This window comes from Calliopsis andreniformis, chromosome 1 (genome assembly GCF_051401765.1).
Source record: "Calliopsis andreniformis isolate RMS-2024a chromosome 1, iyCalAndr_principal, whole genome shotgun sequence".
Classification (NCBI taxonomy): Eukaryota; Metazoa; Arthropoda; class Insecta; order Hymenoptera; family Andrenidae; genus Calliopsis; species Calliopsis andreniformis.
The window spans coordinates 18,127,797-18,153,647 of NC_135062.1; the positions used below are offsets into that span (position 1 = coordinate 18,127,797).

The following is a 25,851-nucleotide window of genomic DNA, read 5'->3' on the forward strand; positions in this document are numbered from 1 at the left end:
CTCTCCTAATAGGACCGTCATTCCATTCGCTGGCCAACCTGAAGGCTGGTAAGCCTGAAATTGATCGCGTGTCGCGCGCCAACCTACTCGAGCATGTAATGAGGTTCTGGCTACGACGACCATCGATTGTCCCGCTTGATCTTCCGTATAAATTTTCTATGCTTCGTGGAGATCCCTGGGACCTTTGAAACACTGGAATCCACTGGGCATATCTACAGTCTGTGTGCGTTCATTGATCCACCGAAGAAGTGGCAAACGAGCGAAGTAGAAGCGTTTCACTATAATTATAATGTCAAAGAAATAGTCTTTATTAGTCGCTATTTACATATTATTCATTAATCCAGAAAACATATTTTAGCCAGCCTCAATTTTCTATTAGACAGTTCCTTGAACACGAACGATCTTGATATCTCAAAAGTGATCACGGAATCGAGGGAGACATTGAGCATCCCGATTTTATTGGGGACCATTATAAAGAGGCACCGATCGAAATGTAAATGAGCTGTGGCGTCAAGTTCCCATCTCCATGAAAAGATCCGTGCCAACGGCAGCAGGAGTGTTTAAATCGCGGAGTTCACCTTATCTCGTGCGCCTTATCTTTACGCGACTACAGTTTACCCGCTTGGCGGAGAGAAGAGCTTGCTTCTTGCGTTTGCGCGTATATACAAGTGATGATAGTTGTTTCTTATGGATTCTCACGCGACAGTAACAACCCTGAAGCTGTACTTCTTCCATCGTCAGAAGATACACTGACATGCGCAATAGATTTTGATGTACCGCAACTTGAGAAAAGAATACAACAATGGAAAGTTAAGAACTACATCGAAATTTATGACGAAGAAGTTCTGTGAACTGGTTCCGAGTCTGGCAGTAAAAACGTTTGACAAAGAGAAACGGAAGCATGGCAGTAACTCGATTTTCCAACTGTTTTTCGGAGAGACCTTTTCTTGTCCCCTTCGAGTCTTCGGTTACTTCATTTGCATACTCCTCGTTCTAAATTCAACATTCCAGCAGCGTCTCTGTCTTCATGAGCGCAGGTAGGTATATCACTGAACGCGCTGACACTCGCTTTCGATCTTCGAGCGCAATTTTTCTTTCTCTTCTCCAACGCGTCGCATTCCTTCCCTCCTGGACCCCATTTGTAGCCATTCTTTTTACTCTCTTTCCACTTTTTTACATTCGGCTCGCTCATATCTACACTCGCCTACGCGCGACTATCTCGCATACCGGGCTTATGCTAATGCATGCGCATATCCACACTCACTGGCGTAGGAGCTGAGCTTAATATTATCCCTAGCTCGTGTGACCTTATTTTTACGAGGCTGTTTTACAAAATTACGATCTCTGACGATTCCATCTCGTTCTTACTTATTCCTTACTCGAGACTTTCGTTCTCCCTTTTGTCGTCGTTTCCAAGCAAAAAGGAAAAAAGACACCTCGCTTGGACGACCGCCAGCCGAGCAGCCAAATAAATCTCACCAGCCACGATCAAATGCTTATCTAAAAAGACCTGATTGTCTATGCAGGAAATCCAAACCGCGCGTGTTACAAAACGTCGGGGGAAAGGAAACGAGAGATTTTACGAGGATGCTTCATTCTTTTCGTTATCGCGTTGCACTCGTACTAACAACATACCTAACCTAAGTCTTTCAGCTGGATTTATTCTCACCTTTAGGGAAATTACGAGATTTTGACTATTTATCTAAAAGAAGTTTTTCGTAAAATTGCAGCGTTAACGATCATCAAATATACAAAGCAGATTCTATAATTGGTTTGTCATCCAACTTATGGACAGCTAGCCTTATCGGATCTGTCAATTTCTCTTCTATCGTTTCGTTCGTCAGGAGTGGCCATAAACGTAGTGGTAAGTCGCATTGCTCCGGCTCGATATGTAGTTATCGAGTCCGCTCGAAGCTTCCTGAAAGATACGCATTAAGGACACGCATTACGCGGCAATAGTAACTACGATCTTCTTCGCCGATGATAAAACGAGAGATTCGCGTGTCCTAGAGTCGGATCGCAGTTGCTCGTTACAGAAACTGTGCTTTATAGAACCGCGCGCGCCACTTGTTCCGCGTCGCGCGATTTATCTCGAAAAGGTATCTTCAACACAGGTACGAGCTGATATTACCTGGCAATGATTCATCGGATTACTAAACGCAAATCCAAGCAAACGCGAGAATTTTTTTCTGCTGACAGGGCAGTAATTTTCTGTTAGGTTCAATTCAGAAATTCTCCCAAAGAATACTGCTATAGAAACTCTATTTAGAATATCGATCTAAAAGGAATAGGTATCACGCTGAAGTGCAGGAGACCAAAGTATCACCATCACTCTAATAACATTCCGATTTAACAAACGTCAAATAAATAGGCTCGAGCATTCAAGCAGCCGGTAGAAATTCCAGTTGATTATTTCAGAACAGAAGCACTGAACCGAGCCGAGTGCAACACATTTTTCCTTTGTACCTATTAGAACAGCTCTATCAACTCGCAGCTGGGAATAAAATATTGGTTTCCCATAGGGAGATTAACTTCTTTCCTACCTCAATGCTTCATAAGTTCCTGCCAGTCTCTGTAAAGGCCGTTTAATCATAGAAATGTTAACATTGTCAGCGTTCGACCAGTCCGAGTCGTAACATGCGTTCCGATGGCCAGCCGATAAGAATCTGCGTTACTCGGCCAAGACAAAGTCGTATGAACCTGCCCCGACTGTAGAAATGTACGAGGCAATAGGAACCCTCCCCATGTTCTATGAGCTGCAGCGAAAGGGACGTTAACGTTGGCCCTTACTTCTAACACAAATTTATACACTACACAATGAAGCGGGAGCGTGCGACGTTGCGAAATAATTTTCACTTGTACAATATGTGCCTGCCGTTTAGGTGGCCCACTGATAATCTGACTTTGAGACGGCGGTATTAAGGAACGGCTACTGAAAGGTCGCCGCGGTTAAGCTATTCCTAACTAAAGCTAACTAGTTAGGACATTCGTATCGATCGAGTTCGCGATCCACCTTGGACCCATTCGTGTAAATCGTTCGCTGATCGAGCAGCCTACTACTCATGCGAAAGTAACAATTTCAACGATCTACTGTCTTCCAGGAACTGAAAGAAACTACACGGTAATTTTCGTTCTTCGAAAGCTACGGACAGCTAATCCAACCGAGTCGATCGAAATTAACCAATTACCGGTGCGTGTCTCTTGTGTCTGTTATTTCGGTATCGGAACGATCAATTATCGGTGTTATCGGGTGAAAAGTTGCCACGGGGCTTGTAATAGCCGTTTCACGTTGAATGCGCGCGTGTCTCGGCGCGACAATGAGATACAGCGACAAACGCACTTGTACTTTCACGCCCGACGATTTAGCCTCGCTTCCGGAAACAAGCGACTAAGCCAAGGGAACGAGGGACAGCCTGGAAACGTCTGATTCGCCATAAATTGATCCCGGTATATGGCATTAGCATACGGACACCTGGAAAGAGGCCTCGCAGTGTTATCGCAGGCGGGCAGGCAACAATGAGCGGCAACCGGTGCACGACTTGGAAAGTGGTTTATGAGCAGCCGCAATATCCCGCTTCGCTTCACCACTCCCGCCAGAATTCGCGCATTCCGCTCGAGATGTATCGATAGCCGCGCGCGTACGACGACCGTGCATGCATTACGCTGATAAATACTTGCTTCGAGGATACTAGGCACGTGGATCTGTTCTCAATGGGAATTCCAGATGCTAATGCGGACAAGTTAATACCTCAGATAGATAAGAAGGGGCCTCGTTAAACCCGCGGTGCAGATCATTCATACGCAGTGCCGGAAAGAGCAACGATCGATCGGTTCTTGCACACTCTCTACGGCTAATTCCTCATTAAACTTAACAGATAGACCGCGTATCTTTCGCTAACAGAAGAGTATTCTAGTCTTTGCAGAGAGAAGATTCTTTGACTTTCGCTCGCGTAAAAATAGAGTTGGAAATCTAATCTACCCATTTCTCTTAGTCTGGTTTGTCGGTGTCCTTTGTTGTTGTTAGCTGAGAAAAGTATTACAGCAAGATGATTACAGTAATCGGGCGAGGAAGCACAGTCGCGTGAAAGAAGTGTCGCCGGGAGGGAAAATTAAGCCAGCGAGGGTGATCAAGACTCAACGTCGTTGTGTCAAGGCCCTTGGGCCATCGCTCAGTCCACGCACAACCATCATAAGGTCAGCCTCTCACGCTAGGTCCTTCGTCCCACAATTTCGCTGTCTACCCGATCGAAATAGACTTCGACGTGTGATTATCCACACACGATGAAAAAAGCTTTCAACTTCTCTGCTGTTTACTTAAACACTCATCACGAAAATCCCTCTGCGAATTCTGATCTGTCGAACCCGCATCACGCAACTTGCCTCGTCGCATCACCCCGTTCACCCTTGCTCCAAAAGCTCCAGTCACATTCGTACACACACACACACACCTAGAGCCAAGTATTCACTCCTTCCCTCACTCCATCAGTTATATCCCTGATCTTTGCCTAGCCACGAATAAAACTCAACTCTCCCGTAGCTGTCCTTCGAGCTTACACTTTCGAGGCTGGTATTAAAGAATCAAAGCGAGACGTAATTCTTCGTCAACGAATATTCAAAGTACATGCAATGCATGCGCTTAGATGTGCTGGTTAGGTCTGGGTTAGGTAGAAACACGCAACCGGCACGCTGGCAAAATTTAGAGACGAGCTGGAAAGTGCAAAGCGTTCCAGCCAGTGTCGGCTCGATCTGGAAAACAGTAGGAAAGAAAAGGATAGATATGAAAAGATTTCACTTGACTGCGTCAAGGGGTGCGCGGAGCAAGCGAGGAACGCGCAAGGAACGCGCGAGGAACGCGCGAGTTCACAATACGCCAAGTTATGCAGATACGAAGCCGTGGATCACTCGCGATCAGCGTGTATCAAATCGTTTCTAGCCGCGTATTTATTTGTTCTGCCACTCTCGCGAGGGGCCCCGTGGGACGTTCATGTAAATTGCCATTAGTACGCCGCGCGGCACTGTTTACCCATAAGATTCTGGCGTTGCTGGTGTGCGTGGCATACACATGAACTGAAACGAGTCCCACGGTTCCCCTGTTTGATTCTTCCGCCGCGCAGCAGTGTACACGAATAAAATAACAGAGCCAGAGGTCCGCAAGTAGCTATCTATTTGCCGCGGTGTAAATGTTTATGGGTCCATCCAGCCTGGCCCACTGGCGTTTTCGAGTGACAACTTCCTGCCGAGTGGCAGCTGCTTTCTCACCAGCTAACTCGAGCGACAATTGAACCGATGACGTTGGCTGGGATCAAAATACTTCTCATCCTTCTGTTGGTCCTCGACCTGGACTTTCTTTCAAATAACAACCATAACGATCAATCCTACATCTCCATTATTATTACGAAACATTGCTCTACGTCAGTACTTGAATTATTTAGAAATCTGTTCATCTAGTTCTTTCTCACGCGTGTACTAATTTCGCCAGTTCCGTAATTGGAATAATTGTAAAATCTAAAATAACCGTGTTTGACACCGTAATGCGTATAATTCCGAGTCTGTTACTTGTATCATTCGGCACGCGGAGAAACGGTGCCTCGCCGTAGTTCCCGTGCAATCTTCATTGCATCGACAGCAGTTACCGTTCACGTGGCTAGCAAAGATCAACGTAAACGCGAGTCAGTCGAAGCACCATTCGATAGTATCGTAATTAAACGATTATTTAAGACCGGTAGCGGGCGCCTTTCGTCGAGATAGTATGGACTCACCGCCTTAAATCAACATCACATTACCAGACGCGCCGCGCCGCGCCGCGCCGCGCCGCGACGTTGAAAGAGGCCGAGTGCGCGCGATTTGTACATGGAGGCAGCATTGAGTAACGGATAATTGCATCGGCTAATAAATTAATCCGAGATCTCCTTAGAACACGCCTACGGGGGACGTATACTATCGTCTAATCCTCTAATAGGTACCTTGCACCACTGGCAATTGATCGTTCGGGTCAAGGCGTCGCGTTGGAAGAAAAACATTTAACCGAAACGAGTGGAAATGAAGGCAGTCGATGTGAGAAAAGAGACCCCTTAATTGAATGTTTCTACTACGAGCCAGTTGCAAATAAACCTACGCACTCTCTATTCCACCGTTCGATGATATCCAGGGAATTAAGCTCATCTAATTGCTCGTCGAACCGTCCATCCGCGCAGTAATTCATTAAAGCATAATTGCTCTCGTCATCATAATCTCTCGGTTAACAGAGAAAGCGGTCGAGACGTAATGTGAAAAGGAGGCGCGCTTCATCCCCTGCGATTTTATTATTTTCTTTCGCGACGATTTATATGCACGATGCGCTCACCTCGCGAAACGAGCGTCCGCTACGTGCTCGGCCTATGTTCGCGAGCCGAAGGGCAACCTTTATTGCCACAATCTAATTTAAGGGGGCCGCCCTGAGTTTCTCACCCTACAATTCAGATTAATAATAAATGTAAATCAACCCCCATGACGCGTGCTTACCCGTCTGAACGCGGTTCGCAACGGATGAAACGCTTTCTCACACGTTGTTTGCACGCTGTTGTTACGCCGCGCCGCGCCGCGCCGCGCCGCCGCGTCAATGACACAGGCCTCGTCTCTGTGGCTTTATTCGATTATTCTCCAACGAGCGTAATACCGTTACTGTTGATAGGCGGGCTCGAGGGTAAATGTAATTTCACGAAGATAATTGGTTGCCACTGTCTACGTATATCAACTATGAAATGAGACGAATAATTGGAGCTGACAGTATTTGTCAGAAGATATGAATTCAAGAAATAGTATCTTAATAATGAAACTACGATAAAAATAGAAGAAAAGAAGATTGTACAAAAAACGCTGAAAGTTTATCGAAGAATCGTATCTTAACCACTCGCCAACTCTGAATCCCTTAGTCAGGAAATATTGGGATGTCGATTACAATTAGCTCTTCTTCGTACCTTTAGTACAATGACCCACCTAAGAATGAGTTAGTTACAGTCTAATCAACTGGATTTAGCATCTTCTATTTCACCCACTACAAAACTGACTGTGTGTCGTGCGGCATAAATCGCAATCAGTCGAAAGACATGAATCCCGTGGTGTAACGGCGACTTAAAGTTGCCTCGGATCTCAAGCCAGACATCGATGAGTAAAATAGTATACCTACCAGCCAGGAAATTAAGATTCACGAGAATCTCGAGAATCTAAGTCGATCGAGACAGATAATGACGTTCGATGTGCAGAGAAAACGAGCGGGAAATTACGGTGAAGAGGACCCCTTAGTTCGATGAAGGAGAAAAATGGGGAACACGAGATTGTGTCTGCGAAAGGGAAACTCTCAGTTATCGAGGAACATCGCATGCATCTTGGCGAGCTCTGTTTGAATAAGCTTTCGCGCGCTTTCGCCCACTTTCGCGAAAGAACAATTTTTTCGATATCGAAAAGTGAAACTGTATTCTTGTTCCTTGAGTCCACGTTTCCGGACTAATAAAGAGAAAGAAAGCTTGAAGTGGGGAAGAAAACTGAGGAAATGTGTATAAGTAACTAAAAAATATCATTAGAGCAATTTTATCTCGAAATCGAGACAGCATGGGATCAATTATTTTCTCGGTAAATGTTTTCACCTGATTGTTTATCCTCGACTCGAAACAGATTTGTAGTAAATGAGCCTTTTACTTTGACCGTCTTAGACACATAAATACCGCGGCACTGGACAGAAATCTGGGCACGTCGCGTCGCGTCGCGTCGCGTCGCCGTATGTGGTTAATAAGAAGAGAAGGATAAGGTCTCGTTTGTCGAGGAACATGATGCAAAGAGTGCTGGTTTATCTTATGCGAGTATAACAACGTTCGTTTACTTTCGAGACCACGGTGACTGTTATCGTTGCATCTTAACGAGAATCGGCAATCTTCGCAAGAGTGTCGTGCATAGACGGCCTTGTATGTTGGAGCACCGGTCTACAGGGTGTCTTGCCAATTTACGGCGTTCCTTGAAACCTCCCAATAACTTTCGAAACGTCCAATCCTCGGCTGATTGAGCTTTAGGAAACTTGAATAAGAATGATGGGACGAATATCTATTCTTTCTTCCTGATAGACGAAGGAAGGTTAATAACTAAACACGCCTACTGTTTCAATCGAAAGTTAAGACCAATCATTTTCACCACTCAATTTACCGATAACTATGCTAATATAGAGTAATCTGCTATCTAACGATACAACTAAACTAATTACGTGTCTACACAACTAATTTTCTGCCATAAATGACACCCAGTAGATATAGCTTGACTTTCCGTATTTAAGCGAAGCATATTCGATGAAAACCATACAAGAAGATCTATGCACCGATTCAGGTTTCCAGCCAATTCGTAATTGGAGAGAGTGAAAGTGCACTTTCAAAAGGTTCGATCCGATATTCGTACAAATTTTCCAAAACAGTATCCTCGTTAACGGTGGTCTGATTGTCGGCAATCATGTCTACGTATCGAGCGTGCTCTGATACAACGAAACAAAGAAAGAAAATCTGTACTCCCAGGAGACGCGAAACTGAATGCTTTCCTTCGTGCCGACTCGAACCAATTACTCATGACGCAATAGAAACGAAAACTATTTTAACAAATTTCTCATGTCTTAGCCACTCTTACTCGCTATAAAGTATATGTTGATTGTGTGACACTCTTATCGAGGAAAAAGCACATTTCTCTCTAGAGCTATATATGTATATGTGTAAGAGGAGAAAGATGCATAGAGCAATCTAGTTTCCATGAAAACGCGAACAGACTACGACGTATAGAAATCTGTATGGCTTTACGGCGCAATAGATATTTGTTATTCATAAGCCTGCCATTATAACTTCTGGTCGGCTTCTCGTTTGCCGATACTGAGCTGCACCACCCGAGGCGATCCGGGCACTCCATTTAGATCGTGAATGTGCGATTGATATCTTCTACGAGCGATGAGTCTCTAAATTTGATAGGTACGTGTATCGTGCCCAAGACGTTTGCTCGACATGAATAGGGAATTTCAATATCTCGTTCTAATAACCTTTTTTCCTTGGTGAAATTTGTTCGAGAGATTGTAGTTGGAGAATTTGTCCAACGAGTGAACACCGTAGAGAACGCGTTTCATTTTCATCATTGTCGTCCGTCTGATGTTAGGTATGGCGTTTTCGTGTGACTGGACGGAATAATTGCATCCCCCTTGGAACGCTTTTGTAGCTGCTCTGTAATTCAGATTGCAGCGGAATGCAACAAATAGGATCAAGTGTCACGATTCAACGCTCGACTCGAGTGAAAATTCGATTAAACCGTCGTTTCACCAGATGCGAATAATCGAATCGTTCACGACTACTATTATACAAGATAGTTCTCAGGTGACATCGACGGAAATAGGATTAAGCGGGAAGGTATTAAATATTCAACTATTCGCACGAGCCCTTAGGAATTTCCAGAAGATAAGGAGGCAAACTGATAAACTCTGTTATCATGAACATTCACCCCGTTGAAAACTATCGAAAACGTTTTAATCTTTATCACGAATCGCTTCTCGCAAAACGATACTCATTGTTTCTCAGAGAATCTCCGACGTGACATCAGATGCTTGTCATCGGACGAGAAACAATGTCCGATCGGGTATAGAAGATCTAATCGGGGATTCACAATTGCCTTCGTCTCGTCTCCGTGTCATCGATTCACGGCTACCCATAGATCACACGAGGATCTACTTCGTGGATCTTCGCTATCTTCACTCGTCCATTCAGATTTTATTAGTTTAAACGCCTGTACGTTACTGTCGATAAACAATCTGTATTTCACTGCGCGCGCGATATGCAGTACTTTATGATTTTCTCTTCCTAACGTCCATTGCGTTGCTTTTACCATTCCGCAGGAGAGAGAAATAAGAAGAAAAAAATGTTGTTAATATAAATACCGCATCCATTTCCTAAGAATATATTCGCGTTCCTTGACTAGAGTAGCAGAGAGACTTCGAAAGTTCCTGCTCACCGGAAACTCACTTTCCTTCGTAAACTTGGAGTTCGACGGAAACTCGAACGATACGCAAGGTCGCAAATAAACTTTCCTTATTCTGCCGGTGAACACCTGTTTGCATAGTTGCGTCCTTGAATGTCTGAAGATCAAGCAGAAGTATTCTTGTCGGCACTCGTGGCGTATATAAGGCGCCACCAAGTGGATTTCCATGTCTTTGCTTTCACCCGCGTGATGTCCTTTAAATCGAGTGGCTTGTCGCGAAGTAAGAGGAATGAACCGACAAAAAAAATCGTTGCCCAAGACAAAGCACATATTTTTAACCGTTTTCTCGCGTTACGTACAGCATACACGATTTCATAATTGCAAAACTGGCTCGAAATTCGCTCGAAATTCGCATCACCACAAATCGGATCGGAAATTTGGATTTCACATGAGAAATCCAAATGTTTCTTTCGTAATAATGCCAGTCATAAAAATGTCGAAGGAGACGTCAGCTGCTGCACCTTAAATTAGCATCAAGCTCAAGTTTGCTTTTTACAAGAGATTTCTTTAGTGCCTTCAAGATACTCAGATTCGCAGAATCTGAAAATCGTGTCTCGTAAATGTCATGATGCCTACTAAATATTCTCCATATGTAATGGCTGATGCTAACTTCGAGGTTTCGAAGAGGATAACATTTAATGGAATTCTTCGAAACGATATAAAACTCACCTATTTATTTCGGTTTCGACAAATTTCTTTTCAACTGCAAAACACGGAATTTCTCCACTGCAGTAGATTATCTAGAGATCTGCTATCTGTACATATACCTACTAACAAAGAAACGCACAATATCTTTTTCCCCATCTCGGAAAACATCGCCTAACCATGCGTTAACATCTCCTATTCCAAAGCTATTTAACTACATAGTACCCGTACGATTGACGATGCACGTTTACCATTCGATCGATAGAATTTCGAAGAATTTCGAACACTTACACCAATCAAATTCAGCAGCTATTGTTCGTAAATGAAACGCTCTCGATGAGACGATAGCTCCTTAGGTGTGACCGCAACAAGGGACATAATTATGTCGGGCCTGTGCTAACCTGTTCATAGAGGCGAGAGGCGTGGCGAAAAGGTTGAAAACGGGACGCAATCGGTCTCGTAGTCGTAACACAGATTAACGCCATATGTAGGCTAATGTCAGGAAAGCATGACAGCGACGCGACGCGACGCGACGCTACGTTATGACTGATGACGCGCATCATCGTCCACTCTGTAATGCCAAATTTAGTCCGTGAGACTGATTCGCGGTATGGTTGACCTTGTTAAACGAGTAATCTGTCGCATAGAATTTGCGGAATCCATTTCCTTTTATCCTTTTATCTTGAAATCTTCCCAACGTCTGACGCACGGGAGGATTTCTTGCTAGCGCTTTCTATTACTTTTAATGTAATAAGACGGTGACACAGCCAATGATACGCGAGTTGTCGCACAAGTGAGTAGCGTATGAGCGCTCTATCGGACGTCAAACAGAAACTTGAACCTGCCCCAACAAAGTCGATTTCACTTTTCCATGATCGACGGATTCAATTGTACGGTAAAAAAAAGGAAGTTTAGTTTTCCGGGTATTGGTTTCTAATAAATGGGCTGGCTGGTTCGAATCGTGCCCGAGCAATCTTCGTAATTCAGCCGCGAATCGCAGCCGTTTAAATATCATTAAAAGCATGCGCGAAATGTTCTCTGGTTCCAGGCTGGACGATTGCGTAAACTCGTTGCAACATTGAATCCTCGTGCGAGAACGCCGTTAAATTCGTAATTTAACCTAGCCTGTCGTCGCAACGCGGAACGACTTTTCCGATTAAATGCCGTGTCACCGAGAATCGAATCGCTCATACTAACGCCTAAACGCGATCGTAACAAAATCGAAAGCTCGCATTGCACGCGAAAAGATATATCGTGGTTGCGCATTTACAACGAGAGAATACGAGTCCGGTTATTAATATCGCCCACAATTCTGTCGTTACTCGCGTTATCCTTGATACGTTAACGGCAATAACCGGAGCATAAATTGAACAACTATCGGGCGAGAACGTGTTCCGTGCGAAGGAAAACTCCGACCGCGATTGCAAATGAGGAATTCAGTCTCGCTAAGCGCTTGGGCTCCGTATAACGTCCTCTTTAGATCGCGGTTGCGCATAATTTACCTTATATAAGGCGCTCAGCTTTTGACCTTTACCGTCGTAATTTACGAAATTGCCATGGAAAAGTGGAAATCATTCATTCGTCCTAAGCGTTGATAAATTCTTAAAACCGAGTAAGAAAACATAACGTCGTACTCTGCACCTAGTTCACCTTTTCTAAAGAAAACTCCGAGACGTTTAGTAAGACATTTTTTCATTGAGTAAAGGTGAGTGCGCTACTTTTTCTCGCAGGTACATTATTGTACGTGAACCGGTTCTCACAAACCATCTGAATAGCGCGATAAAGATAATGATTTCCATTTAGCTAGGTATTATTTACCAGTGGAAACGTCCTCCATAATGGTCTACGGAAATCGATCTCAATGCTCCCATCCTGTCTTGGACCACCTCGTACGAGTTCCTTCCATAAATCATACAATAGACCCGACGCGACGCGATACGACGTGCAGTAAATATAAACGTAGAAAAAAGAAGTCTTCGAACGATAATGATCGCGAAAATCCCGATGCGAAATGAATCCCAACACCGAATTGAATAGCTAGACCCCGGCGAACTGAACGAACTGAACGAACTGAACGAACGGCTAAACTGTGGTACGAAAAGTAGCAATAATCCTCTCAGAGATTACACAACCTGTTAGCTATGAAACAATGGCGAACGAAGCAATAAAACCTTCTTTAATGACGGAGAGCTGACTCGAAGATCGTGCTGCAGCGCGATCAACAATGCTTCATAGCCATCGAAAAAGCTCGGTAATTATCGCTAAATCCCGACCTGATATCCATACGAATCCATTAAGATTTATTGTCAGTGGCTATCTCACAGCCGCGAAAGTCGATCCCTTTCGCATCGGTGTGGCTCCAGCATTATCGAAAACGATCGATCGTGATCGGCTGACCGCTGGTGAGCCAACAAACAGGCCAGACCTGTTAAACAGCCATGTTTTTGCATCGGTAACGGGGAGAAGTAACGCGCACCTAATGATACAACTATACAAGTAAAAGGTTTCGTTTGCTCACCACCGTAGAATCAATAAAAGTGCCTTCGAGAAGAAAATGAAATTATTAATGAATCGCGGAGCTCGGTAATCGCTCACGTGCACCGCAAATAGATTAGATCGTGTTGAAAGAGAAATGACCCTTTAATTGACCCAACTTGTCTGGCGAATCTATCACGAAGAGCACTCGGAACTTGTACTTGGAATACTCGGGCGGTCATTAAGCACGGTCAGAGAACGCGCTTAATATTGACGAGGGAACGAAGAAGGCATCTCGTCGCCGCTAATAAACGCATTTGGCGAACGCGAAGACGCGGTTTCCAGCTACGAACGGCATCAGATATACATACATACTCGTAGGAACCAGCGGCTACGCCCTTATCGGAAAGAGCTAATGGTACCGGTACGCGCGGCGCGGCGCGGCGCGGCGCGGCGCGGAGCGGCGCGGAGCGGCGCAACCGAGAGACGGCGCGGCGGAATCCAGGCTAGCAGTCGATTCTCATGGCCTCTCGTATCCTCGTTCCGGACGACGAAAAATTCTGCCGATCGGCTCGCTCCTTTTAATTCAATTTTCCCGTATACGGTCGCGAACCTGACCTACCCTTTTCTTCGACCTCATACTTCTTTCTTTCATTCCAATTAGGATGGACCCATTTTCGAACGAGTGGACGAGTTAATCTCGAACAATTTCAGATATATTAACCCTTTTGGTATTCCACTTTTAATGGGACAACAAATAGTCGTCTTTTATTTCACTTTTACCGATCTAACAGTCCTAGTCGACCGAATATTCGAAAGGAACTACTGACCGACATCGTCGCCAAATGCAAATAGGTTGCAACCTGGTCTCTCGTAGGCAGGCGACCTTTGAGTAACGACAGTCACGAGGAGTGATGGGAGTCGTGATCTTCCTCGAGAATTCTGCGATTGGATCCGGGTCGCGACAATGTGGTTGCCATACGAAGACGATCTCCGCGTTCTTAATGATCCTCGGTTAAGGTCCCGCGATGAACCAGAGTTCACCCGTGTTTAGACTATTTTTGCACCTCGGCCCTCCAGCAACATGAGATCGTTAATCCTTGTATTTTCTTTTCCATTCGTCACGGAAAAATTACAATTTCAGTATAAATCAGCTGCACGAGGGACTGAAGTGTTTGAAAAAAACTTCCGAAAGAGAGGCCAACTAATGTAAGGTTAACGAGTTCGTGTTTGCTGAAAGTCCTATTAGATCGGTCTTGGAATTTTTTCTTGCCCTAGTATGCTTTTTCACTCGATTCCATTCGTAAGGAAGAATAGCGAAACCGGTCTAACAAAAAGCATTTTAATTTTATGGATCATCATATAGGTCACGTCGCCTGCTGGCCATATATCAGTGAAACAAATTAATAGATTTAAATTTCCTTTTTAGAAGGAAACTCGCTAGAAAGAAATCATTTTGGATACTATATAATTGAGAACTCTTGTGTGCGCACAAATCTTAGTCGATAAAGAAAAATAACGCAACGACACGGTTGAAATCGTAGAAGGCAGCCGCGATTTTGTTCCGGATGTCGCGGCATCGTTACTGCCACCGAGCGAGTGTTTTCAAGCGAACGTGCGAGGGTAATACGGGGGTATCGCGGCCAGAGCTAGGTTGGACGAAAATTTATGGCAATCTAAGGCGTAGCGTAGGTCGTTTCAACTTTAAGCTATCTCGTACAGATCCAAACTGTTCACCTCTTGGTACCTGCCACTTTATGCACTCCCACATAGGGTTGAGCATGTGTCGGTTGCACAATTCGTACCCCATTCGCAGGAATGAAAATGTCCCTGGCGATTCGATGATACAGGTCAGGTGTCTTGCTTTAACAAATTTATGTCTAACTTGTTGCCTTTTTCACCGTGTAATCAAGCTGGTCAGAGGTATAGGTATATACCTATACGTAATCGATTTGCACACACCAATGAGAATATAATGCAGCGCATGTTCGTGCAATGGTTTCTCATGCCCATTAACGTGTCGATCTGGAATAAAAACTTAGCAAAGTTGAGTCAAGTACGTGAGTGGTTAAAGTTCTTTGATTCCTCGAACGGCATTGATTTAAGTTATTTAAGTAAATTTTATTGTACTTGAATAATTTATTCGTTTCTGACAAACTTGTTCAGAAACATGATTCTTTAATTAATCTAATTAACGAGTACCTCGACGAGACCGATTTTCTACATCTCAGAAGATTCATTAACGATAGCCGACTGGTTTTTTACATCCTTATTGTACCGTTAACGAGAAATTTCTGCATAAACAGAGGCCAGGAAAGAGCGTAGAAAAATGATTGAGTAACGGTATTGACGCGGAAGACACGGCTACTCTTCTCTCACACCGCCATCCGACCAACTGTTTACCTATTCTAAAGCTCCTGAATAACAAAAGGAAATACATACATAAGAAGCGTGCGGCAGATCGTACGATTTCATAAAATCCCGCGGGAGAAGCTGCGTGTATCCCTCCATTGTGTCTCGCGATCGCGAATACGGTGAAAGCTGACGAATTCGCGGAAAGTCTAGATTTGCATGAAATTTACAACCGCAGACCTTTTTGTGTCTTGCTCTTCCGTAGGCGATTTTGTTCTTTAAAGGTCGTGGGTGCCTCGATATGTTTCACCGAGATACCATCTTTCATGACTGTTCGCGCAGGAGCGCCGCCGCGCGCCGCCGCGCGCCGCCGCGCGCCGCCGCACGAAGATGCATGGACAGACAATCGCATGGCTCTGCGAAAACTGCCAATCATCTTTATAAAGCGGCACGGCTCAACGAGCCATTGTTCTCAAATCAATATCTATTTGCACTAGCCACTTCTGTACGTGCCTCTGATGATGGAACTAACGCCAATTCGGACAGTTTCGAGTGTCCAGTTGAGGAGTAGACTCGAATAAGTGAATCGATTTGCAATCACACCTACCAAGGATTAAACGAACACTATAAAATGTTTCTCGAAAATGTTGAATTTACTTTTTCTGTTGTTTTCTATGAAATTTCCCCAATATATCCCCAATATTTCCGCAATAAACTGATTGTCAGCTGCTTCCTAGTCGAAACGATTTAAACGATCTAACCGGGGAACGGTTGCAAACGGAGCACGATTATTACACTACCGGGCAAACACGTGCTTCTACCTACGACTGACTAGTACCTCTTACGCAATCTATTTGCATTCCGTGCTTGGATAACAAAACGGTCGGCAGTTAACTCGCCGGCGTATTGATTGTCGACAGGAATATATAAATCCGATAGCAATGAGCAAGAAACCTAGCCCGCATCTGACCAAGGTGCCACCAACCACACCTTGCTTCAGAGAATCATAGATAATGCCACCTCAAGAAAGGGATAGAGATCTGAATTGGAAACGGACTCTATAATTTTTGTCTCCTTCCACTTTCAATTAAATCCCAGACTCGTAAAAAGCATCAGAAGAACTTTTCTGTTTCAGCACTACCGCCTCGATTCACAGCAGGAACTAACAGTGATCACTTCTGATTACCGACATCTTTTTTTACCTACAGATCTCTCAGCTGAAATTAGATATAATGAGCCTCATTTATCGCGTTAACTCTGCCACTAATGTCATATTCTCGTCAATAACTGCAACTGCACCCTCTAATAAACTAATATCCATAATCGTGGAAATACTCGTATTTCCCGGCTCTCCATAGAGACACTGGCAGATAGAGACTCCGTGGCAGATAGAAGTGAAAGGTAAATCGTTTCACTAATGAACACGGTAGACAGCTCATAGTGCAATTACGCGTCGAATACGATCCATCAATCTCTGAAATGATCTTCGTTGAAATTAGCGTATCCAGAAAATGTCAAACGCGTATTTGAAACGAAAAACTTTGAATCCGTATCTTACTTAGGGTGTCGAAAAAAACTGTTCGTCTTGAATATATCGAAAGACTATTTGTGCTTGTTGGCACAAACTCAATGGGCACAAAGTGATTCCTATCGATAGACGAAATTGGAAAGCAGAATCGCGAAGAAGGGAACGAACCAGTGAAAGAAAGAGGGAGAGGGAGAAAGGAGGGCGGTTACCTGGGGGGGGGCTGGGGGTGAGGGATAGGGAATAGCATCCTTTAGATTTGCATAGAACAGCGTCGCCGGCTGGTAGAGGATAGGCCCAGGACTCAAAGGTCGTCTTGTTACGAGGTGATTCCTTGCAAGTGGTCTTTGCCATTTCCCATGGGCAGACCCATAAAGCGGCGGAGGTCGGCCAGCCGACACGATGGATCACGGCGATAAGGATATATGCATCGTGTTCTGCACCGTGTACCGGTACACCGGAAGTGATCCCCGACCGTGTGTCTCGAAGTTCGAAGTGCGCTCGTTCTCGATACCCCAACGTCCTTCTCGCTTCGGGCTGTCTCTCTTTTCTCTCGATACTCGCCGTGATATTCGCGTAGGCGATTCGACCGAATACATACCGAAGCTCTGCCTCTTACCTCGCGGCCCATGCTCTATCTACGTGGGCCGCTTGGATATTATAATAAAGGCTCCGCGAAATGATAGAAAGGTACCCGGCAAGCTGGTAATAATAGTCATCCGCGAGACCCACCAGATTGAGCAGGTGTGCATCCGCGTCTACTGACCAGACCCTGGCCTGGCTATCTTTATTCTTACGACGGAACAGTAAACCGTCTTTTACAACAATACGGATACCACCAGATTCCTTAGTTGTCACGCGGGAGATTGAACTTGTACAACGAAACTGTAATACCTCGAGATGACGCTATATCGAAAGAAAAACATTCAGTAGATGGCGGAAAAAGGTGTGAAATAAAAGCGAACTTTTCGAAAGAAAGTGATTCCCCTGAAGCATGATGATAGCTGAAAGTAAGGCGCGCGCTACATTACATAGAATAACATAGAGTAGAAAGCATTCAAAACGCGTGTCCGGGACGCGATTCTCACGAGGAACACGATGTTCCACGCCCTAGAAACCGACGTATCGAGTTCCATGATCAAGCCGAGCCCCTCCCTGCCCTCCAACGGGTTCCGTCGCGTCGAGTCGTCGCCCCGACAGCCTCGTCGAAAATTGTGCAACCCGAACATTTCTCGGTTTCCTCGTGATCCCCTCCCTCGTGTGTTGGCAGCTCACGGTGTAACGACACGGGTATTATCCCGGCTCTTTTTCCAACCAGTGCCAGCGCCGGATAAGATCTCGTAAACGAGATCGAAACTGGCCTCTCCCACGCAGGCATTATGCGGTCTTAGTTGGGCCATTTACTGGCCCGTACACTTGTATACACGCTTCCACGCACCAAACTGTCCGCGCGAATGCGAATAAATTTCAAACAACATACGAACCCCCCCTCCCCCCTAGGCCGTCCATCGCGAGAAACTGAAATAAATTCGACGCAGATACTCTATCCTCGAGACTTTATTCTTTATAACTTACTTCGGCTTTGTTCGACCCAAGAAAATCGTTTCACATGCGCTGCTGCGATTCGACCAAGGTTGCATCGTACTGCGTCTGCATGAGAAAACATTTCGACCATTTTTACTTGTCAGAAACAGGTTGCTTCGAATCAAGAAATTCCAGAGGAGTTTGTGAAATTATGCACGTTGGACGAGATGAGACCAAAGTGCTTGCACGATCAATTTACTTCCATCGTATAGAGGAATATCGGAGAAAAAATGTAGTTGGTAAAATGTAGAAATGGTCTTAAGAATACACCTATTCTTGTACGCCTGTGCTTAAAAATCAGTTACACTAATTATTTTATTCGACAAGTATCATTTCCATCCAAAGGCGGGGAGAATTATCCTCCGCTGGATAAGTTCGCCGATTGCATTCGACTAATTTCATTCAGCCGGTAATTCGAGAAACGCGATAAACAACCGTCGGCGTAACCGGAGCACCGCTTGCCACCTATTCTATGTTCCGTCCTAATACCTTTCAACGAAGGCGGAGCGATTGGCCGTACGTCAGGTCGGGCATTGCAAACAGGCCGACGAAGAAGCGCACCAATTTTCGAGACGAACCGTAAAACCGTTTCGCGCACCTGTCGGTCGCCCTCGGCCCCAGCCCTCGGTCCCAGCCCTCGTGTGCCGCTTGTCTCGGTTGGTTCCTTAAATGGCGCGCGTGGGTGGCTACCTCCTTGCGTAATTACGCATGCAGCGGCAATCGTGGGCCGCGAAGAGAAATTCCAGGGAAGTGGGCAACTGGACCTCGCGTATAATGACCGATTCCAGGTTTTCCATTCAAATGACCAGGCGATGAATATTCCATGAGAAAGTCGCGATCATCGAGAATCGAATTCTCGGAAGCTTCATTAACGCGGGGAGGGATGCTGGTAGAAATTGAAAAGCTAATATTCTTCGATACGTTACAATCGCCGTGAAGAAGCGAAACAAGTTTTGCATGGTCGTCTCGAAGAGATATGCAGAGGTGAACGGACAGCCAAGGGATGGTCGTTAATGAACAGACGAGGAAACTGCGGTAGCACGAGAATCGCGTCGAGGTCTCGCTGTGAATTTCATAGATAGGTTGCCTGGCCTATTTACGACAACAACAATTGGACGGCTCAACAAGAGCAGTCGGCTAAGCGTCTCCTAACCTAGCTCGACACGTATGTAACTGGGGGACTAGAACAACAACCGAGCGTCATCGGAAGTGACAGTGAACCGTGCTATTAACCTGTTCCACGAGGTGGATTCATTGTTGCACTGATTAATGAAATTATTAAGTAAAACCTGCGAAACAAGTGAAGGAACGCTGCTTACTTCCATTACCTAATTCACGATAGGTATTGAGTAACGATATTCTATCGTCATGGGACTGGCTTATGCAACATTTACGGAGTATTTTTTTAATCCCTGGCAAACGATCAATATCCATCAAGGGTAAATGCAATATCGCGCCCGGCGCGGTGGATCGAGCTGCCCTTCGAAATTCGCATATGGCACAAGGGGTGGGGGTGAAATATATTAAAATGCATTTCATGGCCCGACGTGGCACAAAGCGAGGGTGAACGAATAAAACTATTCGAGGTAGTTTTATTGTGTCAGTGGGGCCAATATGTGCGGCACATAGGAGCAGCAGTTAACTTTCATAAAACACGCTATCTCAGCGAGTCGAACTTCTGTGCCATCTGTGCTTTTTGCCAATTTACTGACGTAACATGATTCATGCCAAGACGTTTCGTATATTAGATATTAAAATTATCGCAAGAATGTTAACAGAAGTGGTCCATTCGATGCAAACTTCAAGTCTTTATCCTTCTAGTCACGTTTTAAGTTGACTTTCCAACCCCTGAGATCTCGCATTCTCATATATCTGGTCCACGACCACGAAAAGACGATGGATTATTCTAAGCTCGCAACTCCGAAGGACTCCGAAGGACTCCGAAATTCTCTTGGTGTCCGGGCATTCGTGCCAGGAATATTTGATGACATCAGGAACGTAATGTGTAGGGAACCGCTTGTCATAAAAAGCTTTCATATTATCATTCATTATAACCTTTTCGTATATGTATACCTTTTCTTCTTCATTTCGTCCCGAAATTTCTGTGACTTGAAGTCGACTTTATTCTTTCTATTGCAGGCGATATCGAGGATTGCTTGGTTGCCCCAGTGGCACAGGGACAATTCACGCCCCTGTCGGAAGCCCTTTGCTGGGCCATTTTGGAGTTAACTTCACAGAGGCAGGCTGCAACCCTCGACACTCTTCGGAACGCTCTGAGGAATGCCTTTCCAGCAATGCAGAGACCGAGTCGCGAGCTTGTTTACGACGCATTGGCGAAGTTGATGCAGGAACGAAAAATTTATCACACGTCCCAAGGCTACTTTGTCGTAACGCCTGAGACGAGGAGACTGAGGCGAGATTCCAGCAGCTCTAGGAGATGCTCCCGGGAGGTGAGCAGTTCCAGAGGTCAGGGTAGCATGCTGATGAGCAACGACGAAGCGATGGCACTCGTGCACGGTGAAATGCTCACCTTGAGGGACGGAGATGTGACGCATCAAGCTGTACAGACGAATCTAGCAGATGTCATCTGTGGAGGTAAGGCGTTCTAATTTTCAACTGTTCTTCTTTTCAAGATGAATGCTAGTAGCCCTGTACTCCGTCTGACGAATAGGGGTGGTAATCGAAAGAATGGGCAGGAAACGCAGCCCTTGTAAAAGTCGAAGAGAAGTTGCTCGTATAGACTGGTCGATCCGGGCAAACCCGTTCGGCACGTGTTCGAGGATCGTTCCCAGTGTCTACGAGGAGTTGGCTAGCTACGCTCACGAGCCTTTTTCTCTGAACTCGATGGACGAGTCCAGGCGCGTTTATGTTGTTGTCGTCCTTGGCAGCCACGCAGCCCGCGCCGGAAGACGGTGCATTCCTGCCGGCGCGCCCAATTGGAAAAATCCTCGCGATTCGATTTAAATTGCGCTACCTTATCTCGGTATTTAGAGTGGCCGTGTCGTCCACTTGGCGAATTTATGCCTCCTCCAAGCCGTCGTCGCACTTTGGAATTAGAAATTCAAATGGCGGACACATATCACCCGCTATAGATATAAAGAAAACTCGATATTTTCGTTATCGAGCGTCCGTGTACCGTCCAATTATGGTCATCGCAATTTCAGCATTGTACGATAATACGTTTCTATATAGCGCGTATCAGCGTGCCTTACATCGCGTGCGCGATACTTCACTATTATCTGCGACATTGTGCACGGAACGAGAGAACGAAATTCCTCCCTGCGATTTACTTACAGATCACACGAGTATATTATAAATCCCGACACAGCCGTTATTTCAGTATATTGCAGCAATTGCGACGAGTAAACGCGCGTCACGAATGCGCATCGCTAGAGCATCTCAGGCGGCAGTGAAATTCAGTGTGCGTCGCAGAAACCAGCCTGTTTGGCTGGACAAACTTTTCGAGTGGTGCAAACTGGAATTTTCTGGCGCATTGACACGGAAACACGTTCCCGACACCTTGCATGCTTCGTCTCCCATACCTACATATACAAGGCATATCAAGAACTGGTATGGAGGACGTACACGCGAGCAGAAGGCGAACAGACCGTGCCAACTCGGCGATCCCTGGAAAGCGTTTAGCACAGCCGATATATTAGCTATTGGTCACGACATTGTCTACCGTTACACACGCTGTCGGGATCACGTGGGGGGCCACGTACATAATCTTCCTACTTTTCTCTTACTCGTTTCCCGGGTGATTCTCACGCTGGGTTAACCCACACTCGGTCGTCGCCGTTGCCTGTGGCTGTTGTGCCGCGATGAAAATCAGGGACGAGGGTGTTCCACTTTTTGAGAACGCGATGGGAGCTCTCGCGAGCCGCGCTGGGAATTCACACGATCGTTCGATCATTCAACAATCGAAAGGATCCTTATCTCTATCGGCCTTTTTCTAGTTCGAACTACTACTCCTGGGATTCTTTAGGATACTGAAAATAATTGTAATTTTCAGGTAACCCGAATGACAAAGTTCTGTTCGCAAGATGTCGATCGATGCCGGGCCGCCTGGAAAGGCGACACTCTCTTCGGCTTTGGGGTTCGGCCAGACGATTGCACAGAAGTGGAAGTTCGCGATCTTTGCCACGACGACCAGAGAGAAGCGACACTTCATCGAGCGCAGAATACGCGAGCACAGACAGCGCACCTCATAGTCCAACCAGTGAGTCGAGTCGGGGAAGGGATTGTTTTGGTCCTGGGTGATCGCTTACCAACTTTAGTCTAAATCAGATCCTTAGAAATCCCGTTTAAAGCTTCGTTTATACGAAGTTCAAAGCTCATGCCAATTCACTTCAGGCATCATGTACATATTATAGACGCTTGCAAACACGAATTCTCCCCCTCCATGCATTCGCAAAGAGAAACTATCGTGTCGGAATAGAGAATTTGATAAACATAGAAGACAAGAATGCTTATCAACTAACAAGCGCGTAGGAACAGAGTAACGTTGCAGCTTTCAATTAACGAAACTTTCATTTCCCGATGCACGATGTCTTCATCCGCAACAAGTAAATTATTCAACCGAGCTTTCTCTGTACTCCCCTCCATCTAGTTCCGAAAGAAAAGCCCCGAAGCAAACGCGATGCACAGTTTTCCTGGGCAAGAAGCTTCTTAGTTCACCCTTAGCTGGCAAGCCCTTCCTCGATCCCCGATCTCTCAAAACGAAATGCAACATGGGTTCCTTTTCCCTCAAGGTTTCTCCGGGATTTTTTCAGAGAAAATAGGTCTACTCTCCAGGCTGTTTCGACGCAGCACGCGAAGAAAGGGTGCACCGCTAATGGGAACGTTTAGCGCCCAATATCCTCCTACCGAATGGTTTAATCCACGCGTCGTTCATTTACATAGCGTGGCCACGCAAACGAGAGCCGCTAGTCCATCGGTGAGTCCATATTAATCTATTAGTGAATGTGGCGAGAATAGAAAGAATGAAGGAAAATCGCGAAATGGAATTCATAAGCGGAATAGTCGCCTCGGAATAGTATCCCTGATGCAGAAGGATAACAGAGGAATTGTTTCAGATGATGGAGGGTCTAGACCAATCGCAGGCCAGTTTTCAAGTTTGGGATGACTCGAGCTCCGTGCGATCCGCCACTCTGCCGAGGCGACACAGACGCCAGGCGAGTGGCGATTCCTCAAGTCTGCTGGCGAACTCGACGCCAAGGAGTTCTAGACGACATCGATCGCCATGCTCGACGCTACCTAGATCGAAGTGCTCCAGTTTAAGCAGATGTACGTCCAGAGCCTCCGTCCTACCAGCCAGTACCAATCAAGAATCGTATCAAACCCGTAATCAAACGCAAAACGGAAAAAACTCGACGAACTCGTCGCCCAGCAGAAGCGGCGGAAGTTCCGGATCGGTCAGGACCACCAATGCCAGTCCTGCGAAAACCGCTACGCTAGGTAGATCGAGCACGAGACAATCGAACTCGAGGCGACCCAGTCACGATTCGACTGGCAGTGGTACGAAGTTGAACGGCTCGCCTCAGCATAAGGTAAGGAAGCAGATTAATCTAACTTATTAATCTAACGAAGCGTCGTAAAAGTGGAATGACAATTCTGTCCCTCGGTAGATTTTGCAGAAGACATCTTCCGGTCACTCGTCCCATTCCAGTGGAAAATCGATTTCCAGCGGTAAACTGTCGTCGTCACCATTGAAAACATCTACGCTGCCAGCCAAACCATCGCCGTTAAAAGTAGTTCAGCAAGGATCTCTGACTCCGCTGCAAGAGGCACAGAACTCGATAACTCTACAGGTATCTACGAATCTAACTCCAGTTAGTCCAACGCAAGAACAACGCGGGATTCAAAATAGCGTAACTCTGGCCTCGAACGCGACAAGCACAACGACGATTTCAGGATCCCCCGGCACAAAGATCTACGTGCAACAGAACAACTCTCCAATGCGGTCAGTGATCACTTTCGAAAACGGCTCAGTGAAGACCAAAGTAGCCGACAAAGAATCTATGGATTGCAAGGAAAAGCAGGAACGAGAATTAATCGGTGAGAAGGTCTACAAGAGTAGAATAGACGACGAGAAACTGAACAAATCGAGCAAACTCGAACGGCCTTCTTCGCTGTACGCTTCCAAAGAATCGAAACCGAGCCTCCTGCTGTCGGAGTCTGACAAAGAGAACAAGCCGAAAGTTGAAGAGGAAGTTCCCAATAAATTGAAGCTCACAAATCGCTTGAACAACAGCCAGGTGCACCTGATTGACGGATCGACAAACAACATAGACAAGAACTCGTTAGTAAACGAACATCCAGCTACCAATTTGACCAGTATGAAGAACACTAACGATGCCATGAACAATTCACGAAAGCTGAGTCTGTCGTTGTCGAAAGATGCTTTAAGTTACAGAAACCTGCTTCGTCCGGGGTCAAAAAATAACATTGCCTCGAATCCACCTTCGCCCACTAAGTCGTTCGATGGCTTCGGGGGATCTTTTAATAACGTTTACATAGAAAACCTCGAGGCGACGAAGCAGCAGAGAGCTCCTCAGGGCTCAGAGCCGAATCTAGAGAAGACGGTCAGTCGAGGCGACCTTTATTCGTACCCCAGTCTAAGCGACATGCAGGTTCAGTTCACCAGCCTTGCGGCACAGAAAATTCTCAAAGGTTGTCCAATCAACAGCGTGGATACTTTGGTCGAGGTCAACATGGCAGCAGCTGAAAAGCCAAACAACTGCGACGTTACTGTTCATACCGACTTTGGACTCGTTTAAACTTTCTTCGTCGATCAGCGAGTTTCCTACGGCGAAAGGTCGAACTTTAGCACGATCAGCCCAAAATATCGATATTTCGTAGGCGCGACGTCGCGACGTCGCGACGAAAATATCACCTACCAACAAACAGATGAACGCTGTACTGCTTAAGCATATAGAGAGCACTGTAACAGTTACCAATAAATAAAAATTCGTTATGTTCTCACGAATGCTGTGCTATCGCAAGTTATCTCTTTACCCAAACAAGTCTTATAGTCTGAATATGATTTTCGTCGAAAAACATTGACGGTCATCCAACGATTATTCGAGCAGTTTCATTCCATTTGGTCATCTATATGCTTACGCGGCTGAACACGTTCAGCTGGTGTTGTATAAATCAAGACAGCCATTCCACAGAAAGTATTCGTTAGCTTATTTATAGTTTAGAGCACATTCGAGAATCCATTTAGTGAACTCCATTCTGTT

The 25,851-nt window shown here is 45.5% G+C and overlaps 1 protein-coding gene across 2 annotated transcripts in view; it reads left to right on the top strand.

The window, feature by feature from the left end:
- The window catches only part of Knockout (Stork-head domain-containing protein knockout), a 67,497-nt gene extending 41,894 nt beyond the window's left edge, over positions 1-25,603 (top strand). Inside the window, exons 4-8 of one of the 2 annotated variants that reach the window (XM_076377629.1) lie at positions 20,747-21,202; positions 22,620-22,826; positions 23,359-23,543; positions 23,683-24,156; positions 24,235-25,603. In XM_076377629.1, the coding sequence (XP_076233744.1) occupies positions 20,747-21,202; positions 22,620-22,826; positions 23,359-23,543; positions 23,683-24,156; positions 24,235-25,386 (2,474 nt within the window). In that variant the 3' untranslated portion in view covers positions 25,387-25,603. The remainder of the gene's footprint in view (positions 1-20,746; positions 21,203-22,619; positions 22,827-23,358; positions 23,544-23,682; positions 24,157-24,234) is intronic. The other variant, XM_076377639.1, reaches the window with a different exon arrangement.
- Positions 25,604-25,851: the final 248 nt, after the last annotated feature.